General features: G+C 36.3%; 1 protein-coding gene across 1 annotated transcript in view; it reads left to right on the forward strand.

Moving 5' to 3' along the window:
* The window catches only part of LOC101568111 (antigen WC1.1-like), a 162,925-nt gene that overhangs the window by 79,941 nt on the left and 67,669 nt on the right, over positions 1–15,315 (forward strand). Inside the window, exon 4 of the mRNA XM_012517432.2 lies at positions 3,205–3,519. Coding sequence (XP_012372886.2) covers positions 3,205–3,519 — 315 coding nt within the window. The remainder of the gene's footprint in view (positions 1–3,204; positions 3,520–15,315) is intronic.

The raw sequence follows: 15,315 nt of genomic DNA on the forward strand, positions 1-15,315 counted from the left end.
TTTGTGTAGCACTGTCCTCTGCCCTTTGTTGTAGATCTTTGCTGTAGTTATAACCTTCACACCTACTGAAGTTAATGTGGAGCTCTACAGAGTTTGGACTTATCCAGCTGCGTCTGGCTTGGGTCTGCCTGCTGTGCTCAGCTCCTTCCTGCTGCGGACCAGGGCTAGGACTGGGTCTGGGGGTTCCGGACCTGGGCTAGGACTGGATCTCGGGGCTCCTGGAACTCGGCAGAAAATCCTAATCGGTGGGCGGGTTGGGGGAGGCACTGCGGAGTTGTGGTGGGCGGCCCGAGGGGCTGCTGTTTAAGTCCATTTGATGCAAATTTTTATTGAGTTATAGTACTTCTTTTGTAAATTTTTGTGTGTTTGACCTATCTTTTTGGGATAAGTTCTATTAAGGTCTCCTCTCTATGTTGTGTAATTGGATGTTATTTTTTTCATGTGGATTAAGATTTGTCTCATATAGTTGGGTGCTCCTGTGTTTGGCTTATGTATAGTTATGGCTTTTACACCTTCCTCTTGAATTTTTCCCCTAATCAGTATGTAGTGGCTTCCTTTATAACGTTTTATCATTCTTGGTTTGAAGTTCAGACTGTATGTGAACAAGATTGCTATCTCTGCTTTTTCTGAGGTGCTGTGGCATGTAGTATTGTTTTTCATCATTTGACTTTCAGCGTATGATTTTTTTATGAGTTAAGTGTGTTTCTTGTATACAGCATATTGTTAGATTTTGATTATTAATCCACTCTTCCAGTCTTTTTCTTCTAATCGGTGAATTGAGTCTTTTTACGTTGGTGTTTATAATTGAGATGTATTGACTTATGATTGACATGTTATTTACCTGCTGTTGAATTCCCTTTTTTTCTCCTGTGTTTAGTTGTTTGCCCTGTTGGGTGGGTTCTTTACGTTCTCATTCATGGGGTTGTGGACATTTTTGTCTGCATCTATAATATGTTTTAGTAGTCTGTGTAAGGTTTTTCTCTGTCATCCTGATATTCTTTATTTGTTTTTTGTCATGGAAATATTTCACTTCTCCATCATATTTGAAAGTGAGTTTTTCAATGTATAGCAGCATGGGTTGAATTTGTTTTTTAGGAGGACTTGAACTACTTTGTTCCATGCTCTTCTTGAATTGATGGTTTATGAAGAGAAATTTGCCATTGTTTTGATGGATTTTCCTTAATTCTTATTGGTTTCTCTTGTCTAGGGGCTTTTTAATATTATTTTTGTGCTGTATTTCTGGGTTCTTGACTATTATATGTCTGGTGTGTGTTTTTGATTGAGTTGATGTCATTTGGAATTCACTATACTGTGGTTAACTGAATATCAGTTTGTTTCCCCATATTTGGTAAGTTTTATACTATTACTTCTGCCCATATGCTTTTATGTCTTATTTTTATTTGCTCTTTCTTTTTCATTGATGTCTATTAGCCTCACGTTGTTCATCTTTGCATCGTGGCGCATTTGGTGAAGTAGTTTTCCTACATCCTAGTGGTTTTGAGCGATCTTTTCTTTCTTTTTCCTAGCTGTGTCAGTGTCTTCAAGTTTGGACACCCTATCTTCACTTTTATGCAAACAGTCTTGCCAGATTGTGATTGTTGTTTTAATTTTCTGTATATCTCTTTGAATCTGCTTCATGAATTTGATCTCTTTCCTATATTGCTCATTCAAGAATTCCATCATGTTTCTTTTGTCCTCTTTGTTTATCAGTGTCTTCTTTAGAAGCATCTAGTAACTCTTTCATGATAGTTATCATATTTTTTGCTTCTGAGATTATTTCGAATATAATTTCCTGTATACCTTTCTGCAGTTTTTTTTTTTTTTACTTCAGACACCATTAATTTTGAGATTTCATCAGTGTGTTTCTCAATTTCTTGCATTGTTATGTTTTCTGTATTTGTTCTGTGTGGGCTCGAGGCCCAAGACTGCATTTTGCTCCTTCTCTATGTCATTTTGAATAGCAATGTCTTCTGTCCTTTTGTGTAGAGATTTGGTGGAGTTATTTCCTTATCACCTACTGAAATTCTTACCCAAGAGAGATTATGTGGCTAAAGCATTTATAGTTTTGCATTTACCTAACTACAATTAGGAACACTAACAGTGGGTAGTGTTATTTAGCAGTTGTCAAGCTTTTGTAACTAAGGAGTTTGCATTTTACTCCGTAATAACAAACACTATTTCTGTGTGGTGAAGCAAATATGTAATAAGAAATTTGTATTTAAGTTAGTTACCCTACATTCTATCTGATTGCCTGCCCTTGGTTTACCTGGGGTTTTCCAGGCAGATTGATTCACCTCAGATATCTTTTACCCCCTGTCTGGATCTAGAGAGAAAGAGAGAAGATGCTCTCATAGATCTGTGTCTAGCAAAGTGTCTCAGCTTACCATGTTCTTTATTTACCAAGTGTGAATTCATTCAGTTGTGCTTTGCCTGAGTCCGGCTGCTGTGCTCAGTTTCTTCCTGCTGCAGCCCATGGCAGTAAACTCACTGTGTCCCTTGTCATGATGTTCAGCTCCAAGATTCGTTGGGTAGGTCTGGACCCTAGGCATTCTGCAGGGAGTTCTGCTGCAGGATTCCACACTAGGGCTGTCTGATGGAGGAGGTTCCTGTGAGTGTGCCGATCATTCCCCACACATGCTGAGCTTGGGTTCCTTCTGGAAAGGAATCGTGTGAGCAGGTAGGACACACACACACACACACACACACACACACACACACACGCACGCCTGGCTGTAAATGAATCAGACAAGCATGCAGAAAGTCTCATACACTCCCTGTGCCTGGATTCTGCCTGGAAAGTGATCCAGGGAGCTAGTCGAAGGTCCCACACATAAGCTGGGCTTCGGTTGTGGCTGGAAAGGGATCTGTGGAGTGGGCAGCAGTTGGGAAGATCACCCACACATCCAGGCCTGGGCTGTGGCTGGAAGGGATCCAGCGAGCCAGCGAATGATCACACACACACACACACACACACACACACACACACACCTATCTTTACTTTGTATCATAGTAATCTCATCATGTTTGTTTCTTTCAGAAACCATGCACCACTGTTGTTCTGGTGCAATGTGTTAATGTCTTACCTTGGAAACTTTGTATTTACAAGCAGGATACTGCCAATTACTTGTTGAATGGATCCAAGGAAATCATAAAAAATTTGATTTTTTTGTACAAAAGTAAGCATTTATCTGAATCTTTTCTCAGACCGCCCACAGCTCCGCCTGATAAATGGAGGCAGTCGTTGTGCAGGAAGAGTAGAGATCTTTCACCAGGACTCCTGGGGAACCATCTGTCATCGGTACTGGGACATAACTGATGCCAACGTAGTATGCAAAGACCTGGGCTGTGGAGCAGCTGTGGAAGCTGTATCCTCTGCTAATTATGGGGCTGGATCTGGGCCCATCTGGCTTGAAAGTCTGAGATGCACAGGAGAAGAGTCCCATGTGTGGCAGTGCCCTTCTCTTGGCTGGAACAATACCTACTGCACTCACGAGGCTGATGCTGGAGTCATCTGCACAGGTATGGTCAGTGTGTTGTCTATTGCCTGGCTGCATAGAAAATTTTAGGGAATTAAATGAATGATATCTGGGAAATAGGAAACAGTTTATAGAAGAGTAAAAGATCTGTTAATAAACTGCTTAGTGCACCCTAGGGTGATGGATTTCATTGACTTTCCCTTATCTCCCTTGCTGTTTTTACTAGTCCTTTGATAATGACCAAGAGAGAAATTTATTATAATGTCAGGTCAATTCAAATTAAATTTGATAGCGGACTTGGCCCAGCCCTCAACATCATAAAGCAGAGTATAGCAAAAGAGACAGGTAGTATGGTTTTTGGGGATCCAGGAAGGCCGGAAATTTCTGAGAGAAAATGAAAACCTTCTTCAAGCATCTCATTTTTATTAGGGCTCCATGGATGCAGGGGGTTGTAGAAAGTGGAGAGTAGAAAAGCCCAGGAAAGTAGTTAAAACAGAGGCAGTAAATAGTAAAAATTAGGAGAGCTGTTTGATCTCTAAGGCTGACCATTTATTATTGCTCTTGAATACTGAATGGTCTGCAGCTGCAGCCTTATCTTTTCTAGAGACTGAATCTAGAGTACTGTGGTCATTAGTTTATCCTTACATAACCTGATATCCATCCAAGTTTTACAGTTTTGGTTTTTGTAATTTACTTTTTTTTGGAGTAAAAGTTTACTGAGTTGATGCCACTAGTTTTTTTTTTTTTTTTTTTTTCCTACTGGGGATTGAACTCAGGACTTTGTCCTTGCCAGTCAGGTGCTTAGGCTGCTCAACTTTCTTCACAGACTTCTGCCAATTTCTAAAAAAGAGAAGAAAAATAGTGAAAAAAATAGAAATGAAACAGAATTTAAGCAAAATTATACGAATTCAACAGTTGTTATTTTACATATTGTTGTCTTCAAATTGGTTGTTCAAATTACCAGGTATAACAATGCACAATTTTTTGAAAACATTAACAAGAAAGAAGACAAACATAAATTTAATCATTGACTGCTCCTTTCAATAGATTAACAGAACAAATTTCTGGTATGTGGTGGACGTGGACAGTGTCCATGATGCTTCCTAGTGGCCAGATGTCACTTGTGGGACTGAGCTAATGCTATTTCCTTGATATCCACCCTGTAGATCGAGACAGTCATGACACACAGGGTGCAGGAGAAGTCCATTTATAGAGTATGCTGATGGAAATATTTTGCTGCCACGTATTAAAGAATAATCGAAAGACTGCTATTGTATTAAAAAAGATGAGCAGAACTTAGCAGTACGACTATCCCAGCTGTCCTTTGTATATACATATATATTTCTTGTTCTCTTTCTTCTTTCTTCTTTCCTTTCCCTCATCCCAGCTGTTCATTCCCTTTGAACAGTTTCTTTCCCTTTCACAGTATCTATTATAGTTTTTGACTTTATTTAATCTTTCAGGTTGTTACACTAGGAAGACAATACAGTGTTTACACATGTGGTTCTGGTATATTTCACTTATGTGTATGTTCTCTAGTTTATAATAATAAAATAATTGGAAGTCACTTTAAATTTTCCCATCTTCAACAATGAGTTTGTTAACGGGAGGAATGTGAATGTGGTGACAGTTTTCCTGGTCAAATTGAGGGTTTCATTATATGGAGTATGGTACATCATTTACCACTATGTCAGTCCACAAATAGGCACTAGAGATAGTATTAAACAAATCACTAAAGAATTCATGGACTATTTCAAAGTGGCAAGACTCCTTTGTAGATTCAGCTGCTAGTATTCCCTGTGCTTGGAAGGAGTGGTCAAGAAATATCGATGAAATCCTGAGTCATACATTCTCTTTTCATCATATATAAAAAAGATTTTCTACACTATTTCAAAGCATCATCTGTAAATTCAAACGCTTGAAAAACATTGAGCTCTGTGCCACCAGGTCAATGCTGGATGCAATGAAAAATTGAATATATTGGAATTAATATAGAATGATGCATCAGTGATATTAGGAAAGTTAATTTCAGGGTTTCTTTGAGAAAAATGGGAGTAAGGAGATGTGGAATTTTGAAAAAATGTAGAGTAGATTTACGTTTTGTAATAAAAGCTGACAAATAAACTATAAAGATTTTCTGAGTTAAACTGAGACTCTAGGTGTAAGGAATACCATATGTGTGCATAATATAAATTCTAAGTAGTTGTAGGAAGGCGATATTAGTTATACATGAGACTGATAGATGAAGTATTATTAATTGGGAAAAAAAGGTGATGAAATTTTCTTAAGAAAGATGCCTACCACACAGTGTATCTATGTTGCCAGAGATCAGGTAGGAATATTTTATTTTATTTTATTTTATTTTAGGTTATTAATAAATATGTGTGTGCAGTTCATAATGTTTACTTTTTATGGGTAGTTTGTACATATATGTAAGACATCATAATTTATTTTTTCACCTCTTCAAATCTCTTCACTGCTGTCCTTTTTATATACATTTTTGTACTACATAATGTGTACATTTGGAATGTAATTGGTGCATGTACATAACACATCCCAATTTTCCCTCCCTTAATTATTCCCGCCTCTTTTCCTCCCTTCATTTCTTAGTTCCCTTCCTCTCTGAGAATGATCTATCACTCTATTTCCTACCATTTATCTTTTATTTTGTTTTCTATTTTTACCCTGTTTTTTCATATAAGAGAAACCATGTGATATTTAAGCCTGTATGTCTGGTTTGCTTTACTTAAACTTATGATTTCAAGGCCAAGAAGGAATATATTTGACTGAAAATTTTATTTCACTTTAGGTGAGAATAAATCATATATATCAGTAACTATCTCCAGGGATGATTTTCTTTGTTCACTGAAAGCTTACAGGAACATCCCAAGTGGGATGTTTCTCTAGTATGTAAAAATCAAACTCAAAATAAGAATATCATTTTCCTATAATTTACATGCCCAGTACTTAATAAAGTTCATAACACATGGCAAACTCTGGAAGTATTTTTTTATATTGGTAGTTTCTCTCTTTGTTTATTTGGTACTAGGGATGAAACTCAGGGTCTTGCGCTTGCCAGGCATGCACTTATACCACTGAGCTACGTCTTCAGCCCTTGATTCTTATATTGGGAGAAAGACAAAATAGATTACCTTCAAGTACATCTCTCATTATGAATATATGACCAACCTATGAAAAAAAACTAGGTATACCACAGAGGTGTGGCTGCCCAAGCTATTTGAAACTCTCTGCACATCACCATATTCCCTGGATGCTGGTCATGGAACCACAGCACAGGATATTTTCCTTGTTGCATTATACTTGATTTGATCCTATTTCTTTGGATTTCTGTATTTTCATTCTTTAAATGGGAATGTTTGCCCAGTGACATTGCATCTTGAGAGCATGGAATTTGATTTTAAATGTAATTTTACAGAGGAGAGCCTCTAAGAGTTTGCCTTGAGTCTCAGAGCAGAATTTGGACCTGTGGTTTTGAGTAATGTTGGTATTGTTGGTGAGGGAATTAATGCATTTTCATTTGTAAGCAGAATAGTTACATCTTTTTAGATGGAATTATGAATTTGTTTTCTTCTTTATTTGGCGGTTAATATAGTTTAAGGAGATGTGTTTTGGAACCAAGTTGACAAATTGTGCATTGTGATGGATAATTTTGACTGTGTTGAGATACTCTAAGAGATTATTTAGAAAACATATTTCTGAGTATATCTGGGTCATAGAAGCTGACCTGAGGGATTTTTTTAGGTGCATGACCTCTTCCTCCCAAGTTCTATTTCTTACTTTCTGCTTCCTGGATTCTTTAAGGTGAACAGCCTTCTTCCATGCCCTCCTTCTACGAGGTTTCTGACATGGAGATACCTGTTAGTGGACTGAAACCTTGTATATTGTGAGAAAAAATGAACCTTTTCCCATTAATGTTCTGGATGGCAAGGGATTAGACCCCATAAAAATCTGAATAAAACGAACCTATATACACACTTTAAGAGTGAGGTAGTTTAGCAACCCATTTCCTAGAGAAATAGGTGTAAAGCTAGTTAAGTTGTCTCAAGTCACCATTTTAAGACAATAGTTTAACAGTTGTGCTGCTAACTTCATTTTAGTGATTTGCATTGTAAAGAAAACCTTTCTGAACAATTTAAGAAAGGAAATTCTTTTTGAACTTCTTTCTTAGTCTGGGGCACAAGTTTAGTTGTAAGCAGAAGTCTAACGTGTACAATGCCCTGAATTCCAACCCCAGAAAAATATATCCAGTATAAATGTTGTTTTTTTTTTTAAATTTTATTGAGAAACAAAGAGCAATGAGAAAGTTTCAAAGCCGATTAGTAGGAGAGTCTCAACAATCACTATATTGCACATTGTGGACTTCTTAGTGGTTATTCGTAGTAGAAAATATAGACATGATATCCCGTCCACAAACACTATTAGAAAAAATCTTTCTATTCATTGAATTAAGAGAATGAAGCTCTATATTTATACTAAAAATTTTGTTTATGCAGATACAAAATGGTCCTTCATTTCTACCCCATTTTTTGATTTAGTTTTATCAGAGAGGGGTTGTTCATTGCCATTTAAATATTGTAGGTGCGCAAATTCAGTAAAATATTCCAATATAGTCCAGTAGTCTATAATAGTAGTGGGATTTCTGTAGGACTGGCAAGGTCAGAAGTTGTTGACTTGAGCCTTTTACAGCTCAGCATATTAATATGGCTTTGATTTTTATACCTTATTTTTATACATTTCTGAAGGATGGGTAAGACCGACATAAAGCAAGACCTATATAACAAGAAATGTAACTTTTGTATCTGACAAGGTCAGTCAAATCCCCTTGGGATTTACCCTGGAACTCTGTACCACACTTTGGAGATCCTTTGTCAGTGTCAGCCATGTGGATGAGTCACGGCCATTGCTTGACCAATTTGTTCTCTGTGAAAGCCTGAGAGAATGTTTTCTTTTTATGTGACTTTCCTTAGAAATACCCCTCATCTTCAATCACTGTCTTCTGTAACCCCATAATCTCCTTGACCAGTAAATTTGGGACACAACTGAGTTACATGTTGTTGCAGTACAGGTTCTCCTATGTTTGCAGTCCTCACTGACCTTGAAAGACAAGGGCCAAAATATTGGCTGTCCTTGTAGCCCTTCTTTTTCTGTGATGTTTAGTATGCAAAGTTTTTACTCTTCCAGAAGAGAAGCTTATTATTATTAACCTACAACATAGGCAGTTGAGCTTAACCTTACTATCTGTCTGAATGTCAAATATATTACACAAATCATGGAATAGATATTTTCCATCAAATATTGACATGTTAAATTTTAAGTGTTTATAGAATATGAAGAAAAAAATTAAAAATATGCAAAACATAATTTTTAAAAATAGGCATAAACTATTACTTATATTTACACAGAAATTTAGAAAAGTACGACCATAGTATTACACATTGCTATCTCCAGGGCATTTGCTTGGTTCACAGGTATCATCATATATATTCAGGGTGAGAATCCTACCAATTAACTGCTAGTTTCAAAAACTTTCCGAAGAATCTCAGGATTGTTGCCTTAATCATGTTGTGCATATGAATGTATAGTTTTGCACCTGCCATGTTTCCTAGCTTTTGTCCTTGCCTCTCTTCATCTAATCCTTAAGTTCTCCATCTCCTTTTAATTGCATTATACCTTTGCATTACCATTTATTTTTTTGAATTGTTACACTAGGGAGAGTATACGATATTTCCACGTTGGTCTGGTTTAATTCACTTATATCTTCAAGTGTCACTCACTTAAATATAAAGTCTTCGAGTTTATCAATCTTTATAGGTGAGTAATAATCCAATGTATAAATCTGCCACATCTTTTCCATCCATTACTCAGGTGAAGGGCATCTTGGTTGTTTCCAAGATTTGGCTATCACAAATTTTGCTGGGGTAAGCATAGGCACACAAATATGTAATAGTTTATTCATATTTTTAAAATTTTTTAGAATTTTTTTCTTCACATTCTGTAGGGACCAAAGTTTAACATATCATTATTTGATGGAAAATGCCTGTTCCATGTTGTGCCTAGGATGTTTGATATTCATACTGATAAGTTAAACCCAACTGCATATGTTGTAGGGTGATAATAAGTTTCTCTTCTGAGGATTAATAACCTAAGAGTGCAGACCAAGAATTCAATAAGAGAAAAGGCTGAAAGGACAGCCAACATTTTGACCATGGCCTCTCAAGGTCAGTGAAGACTCAGGACATAGGAGAACCTGTACTGTAACATTATGTAGCTCAATTGTGTTCCAAATTTTGTGATCTAGGATATTATGGGGCCAAAGAGGAAAGTGATCGATGATGTAGAGTGTGCCTAAGGAGTGACATGGAGAGAAAATATTCTCTCAGGCTTTCACATAGATCAAATTGGCCAAGAAATGGCAATGACTCATGCACAATGCTGACAGACAAATGATCTACAAACTGTGATACAGAGTTTCAGATGAAATATTGATGGGATTTGACTGACTATCAGATACAAAAATTCCATTTCTTGTTATATAGGTCTTGCTTTATCTTGGTTGTAGCCATTCAGCAGAAAAGTAGGAAAACGAAGTATGAAAAGTAGAGCCATATTAATATGCTGAGCTGTAAAAAGTTAAAGTCAGCAACTTTTGACCTTGACAGTCTTATGGAAAATCCACTACTACTATGGACAACTGCACTATATTCTGACATTTTGCTGAATTTATGTACTTGTGGTATTGAAATGACAAGGGAATGCCCTTATCTCACAAAACTAACCAAATTGAGATAGAAATGAAGGATCCTTTTCTATCTGTATTCTCAAAATTGTTAGGAAAGGGGCTGGGGAGATGGCTCAGTAGAATAATTGCTTGCCTGGCAAGCACAAGGGCCTGAGTTCAATCCCTGGTTCCTAAAAAAAATGTTAGGAAGGATATAGAGCTCCATTCTCTTAATTCAATGAATATGGTTATTGGTTCTAATAATATTTGAGATAGGATATCATGCCTACATTTTACACAATGAATAACCAGTAAGACAATATTCAATGTATTAATTATTGAAAATGTGGTAGCAGTCAGTTATTGAACTTTCTCATTGCTATTTGTTTCTCAATAAAATTATTAATAAATGATATTTTTAGTTCCTTTCAATAAATTCCCCATGGGGGGACAGCTGGTTTGAATGAGATTTCCAGTCCTAGTTTTTTAAGAAGTCTCCCATTGATTTCCATAATGGTCACCCCAGTCTACTTTTCCACCAGCAGTGAAGAAATTTTATTTTTCCAACAGCCTCTCCAATATTTGTTGTTGGATGACTTCTTGATGATAGCCATTCTTTCTGGAATAAGATTGCATCTCAGTGTTGTATTAATTTGCATTTCATGAATAGTTGGTGATGTGGAGCATTTTTTCATATATTTATTCATTTCTGTATTGTTCTCTGAAATTCTTGTGTTCATCTCAGATGTCCATGCCTGGATTAGATCTTTAAATTTTGGGGCAAAATGTTTCTAGTTCTTTATAAATTCCAGAGAGCAGACTTTTGTCTGAGTGGTTATTAGTTCGGATTATTTTTTCAATTCATGGGTTGTCTATTCCCTTTGCATGTAATTTCTTTTGACGTGCAAAAACTTCTCAGTAACAAGATGTCTCAGTTGTTATTTCTTTCAACTATTTCCTGTGCGATTTGATATTTGTTCATGAACTCTTTGCCTAGCCCTATGTCTTCAAGAATTCCTCCTACATTCTCTTTCAGGAGATTCAGAGTTTCTGTTTGAATGTTTATATATTTAATCCATTTTGACTTTAACTTAGTGTATGGTTACAGACTGGGTAAAGTATTTGTTGTTGGCATGTAGAGAGCCAGTTTTTCCAGCACCATTTGTAAAAGAGGCATCTTTCTTCCAGTAAGCATGTTTGGCCCCTTTGTGGAAGATAAGGTTGCTGTGTGCATTTGTAGATGCTTCTCCACTTAATGATCTGTTCCATGGACCTTCAGGTCTATTTTGTTGACAGTACCATGCTGGTTTTTTTTTTTTTGTGTGTGTGGAACTAGAGATTGAACTCAGGCCCTTGCGCTTGCCAGGGAAGCACATATTCCACTTACCCGTCTCCCTGGCTTCCATGCTGACTTTATCACAGTAGGCTTGCAGTATAATTTTAAGTCAGGAATTGTAATGTCTCCTGTCCTGTTGTTCAGCATTGCCTTTCATTCTAGTTTTTTCTGGTTCCAGATAAAGTTCAGAACAAGTTTTCTAGGTCTGTGAGGTACATTGGTGGTAATTTGACAAAGCTCTACAACAATTTTGAGAGTACAGTAATCTTTGCAATGTTCATTCTTCCTATCCAGGAGTAAGGAATACCTTTCCATTTTCTGAAATCCCCTGTGATCTCTTTTTTCACAGTGCTGTAATTTTCCTTGAAAAGATCTTTGACTTCTCTAGTTAGATTAATTCCAAGATCTTTCATTTTCCCAGTTCTATTGCAAACAGTATTGTTTCTCTAATTTTCCATTCTGTGTATTTTTTATCTGTGTAAAGAAATGCCATTGACTTTTGGGTATTAAGTTTGTATCCTGATATGCTACTGAATTTGAGTGTCAATTCTAGTCACCTCTTGATGGAGCTTTGTGTGTCTTCCAAGTAAAATATCACATCATCTGCGTATAATGATATTTTAACTTCCTTACCTATTCTTATTCATTTTATTTCTCTCTATTTTCTGCTGGCTCTAGCTAATGATTCCAGAACTATATTGAATAGGAGTGGTGATAGAGGACTTTTTTATCTTCTACCAGATATGAGTAAAAGATTTCAGATATTACCCGTTTTGAATTATGTTAGCCATTGGGTTGTCATAGATGGCTTTTATCAGATTGAAGAAAAGACTAACTATTCCAATATTCTGTAAGACGTTGAACATGAATGAGTGATGGATTTTTTATTTTTTATGTTTTTCCTTAATTTTATTGAGAAACAAATAGCAATGAGACACTTTCAAATTAAATTGGTAGGACAGTTTCAATAATTAACACATTGCATTCTATGTTCCTATTGATTATTTACTGTACAAGATGCAGACATGATATCCTATCTACAAACACTTGACAATCATTTTGGTTGTTTCGGGGATTTGGCTATAACCAACTGTGCTGCTACAAACATTGGTGAACACATATCAATATGGTATGATGTTTTCAGTATATTTGGAAAAACACCCAGGGAGGGGAAGAGCTGCATTGAATGGGTTTTCCTGTCCTAGTTTTCTGAGGAATCTCCACGCTGATTTGCACAGTGGTTGTACAAATCTACATTCCCACTATCAGTGCAGAAGTGTTCCTCTTCCCCACAGTCTGCTCTAGCACAGTTGATTTCCTTTTGTTCTATTATTTTCTTCCGTGTGATACTTTCTCTTTTATTATTCTTTATTTCCCATAATTTTATTGAGAAACAAATAGCAATGAGATAGTTTCAAACCAAATTGGTAGGACAGTTTCAATAATTAACACATTCCATACATTCCTCCTAGTGGTTAATTGTTGTACAAGATCGGACATGATATCCTATTTACAAACACTATTAGAATAAATCCATCTATTCCTTAAGAGAATGCAACTATATATCGATCCTAACCACTTTGAATACACAAATACAAAATGGACATTCAACGTATCCCCTTTTTTTGTTAAGCTCCGTTATTTGAATATTATAGGTGTGTTAACTCAGCAAAATATTCTAAAAAGTCCAGTAGTTCATAATAGTATTGGGTCTTCCACTTGACTGGCAATGTGAGAAATTGCTGATCTGAGTCCCCTACAGCTCATCATAACAACATGGCTTTACTTCTTATACTTTGTTTTTATACTTTTCTGCTGGATAGATAAGGTCAAGGTAAAGCAGGACCTATGCAACAAGAGACGTAGCTTTTGGGTCTGATAAGGTCAGTGAAATCCCCTCAGGATTTATCCTGAGATCCTGTACCTCATATTGTAGAAACTTTGTCAGTGTCAGCCATGAGTCATGGGCATTGCTTGGCCAATGTGCTCTCTGTGAAAGCCTGAGAGAATGTTTTCTCTCCAGGTGACTCTCCTTAGGCAGACTCTACATCATCGATCACTTTCCTCTTTGAACCATAATCTCCTTGATCAGAAAATTTGGGACACTACAGAGTTACATGACATTACAGAACAAGTTCTCCTATGTCCTGCGACTTAATTGACCTTGGAAGGGTAGTGCCAAAATGTTGGATTTACTTGCCCTATTTTTCTCTAATTTTGGTTTGCAAACTTAGGTTGTTAACCCTCCAGAAGACAAGCTTATTGTTATTACCATACAATCTAGGCTGTCAAGCTTAACTTTACTATCTGTCTGAATATCAAACATATTAGTCATAACATGGAACAGGTGTATTTAATCAAGTATTGATATGTTGAACTTTAAGACCTTACAGAATATGATGAAAAACATTTAAAAATTACAATATTTTTTAAAAATAGGCATATAGAATTATAAAATTCTTATGTTTATGCATAAGTCCAAAAATCAAACCATATACAAGCTTGCAGAAAGACAGTCCCACAACATACCATTTACTCTCTCTTTACTTCATTCACCACCCCATTCTTTTTGAACAGTCATCTATCTGATTGATAGCACAGCAGCAACTGACATGTCATAACAGGCAGCTTATATTCAGAAGACCAGAATGACTGGCACTCCAATCATGAAACTACTATAAAAGGTTACCATCTTCAGTGAAGTTGCTTGGTTCACAGGTATCAGTATAAATAGTCAGGGAGAGAATCTTTCCTATTAACTTCTAGATTCAAAAATCTTCTGGAAATTCTCAGAATCATTGTCTTGCCCATCTTCTACATATAACTGTATGGCTTGTCCCTGTCATGTTTCCTAGCTCTTCATCTTTCCCTCTCTTAATTACTTAGACTTCGACATACTGATTTACTTTTAGTTGTATTATACTTTTCTATTTGCATTTCTTCTTTTGAGTTCTTATACTAGGGAAATGATAACATATTTACACGTGTGTGTCTGGTTTATTTCACTTATGCACATATCTTCAAGTGGCATCCACTTCAATATAAAGACTTGCAGTTTATCATTCTTAATAGCTGAGTAATACTCCATTGTGCAAAAATACCACTTCTTTTTCAACCATTCCTCAGGTGATGGGCATGTTGGTTGTTTCTAAGATTTTGCTATCACTAATTGTGCTGCTATAAGCATAGGCACACATATATCCCTATGATATGATGTTTTCAGATCGCTTGGCAAAATTCCCAGTAGAGGAAAAGCTGGTTTAAATGGGATTTCCAGTCGAACTTTTCTAAGAAGTCTCCACACTGATTTCCATAATGGTTGCACCATTCTACATTCCCACGCACAGTGGAGAAGGGCTGCTTTTTCCCCACAGCCTCTCCAACATTTTTTAGGGGGTGATTTCGTTATGATAGCCTTTCTTCCTTGGGTGAGATGATATCTCAATATTGTCTTAATTTCATTTCACAGATGACTAGTGTTGTGGAACATTTTTTCATAAATCTATTCACTTCTTTAATTTCATTTTCTGAGAAGTGTGTGTTCATCTCAAATACTCATTTCTGGACTGGGTCTTTAAATTATGGGATCCAGGTGGTTTTTAGTTCTTTATAAATTCTAGAGAGCAGACCTTTGTCTGAGTACTTATTTGTCATGATATTTTTCAAATTTGTGGGCTGTCTTTTCACTTCGCTATTAATTTCTTTTGACGTGAAAAACTCATAAACAGCAATTCCTATTTGTGAATTCTTTTCAACTGTTTCTT

This window comes from Octodon degus, unplaced genomic scaffold, assembly GCF_000260255.1.
Source record: "Octodon degus isolate 3935 unplaced genomic scaffold, OctDeg1.0 scaffold00178, whole genome shotgun sequence".
Taxonomy (NCBI): Eukaryota; Metazoa; Chordata; class Mammalia; order Rodentia; family Octodontidae; genus Octodon; species Octodon degus.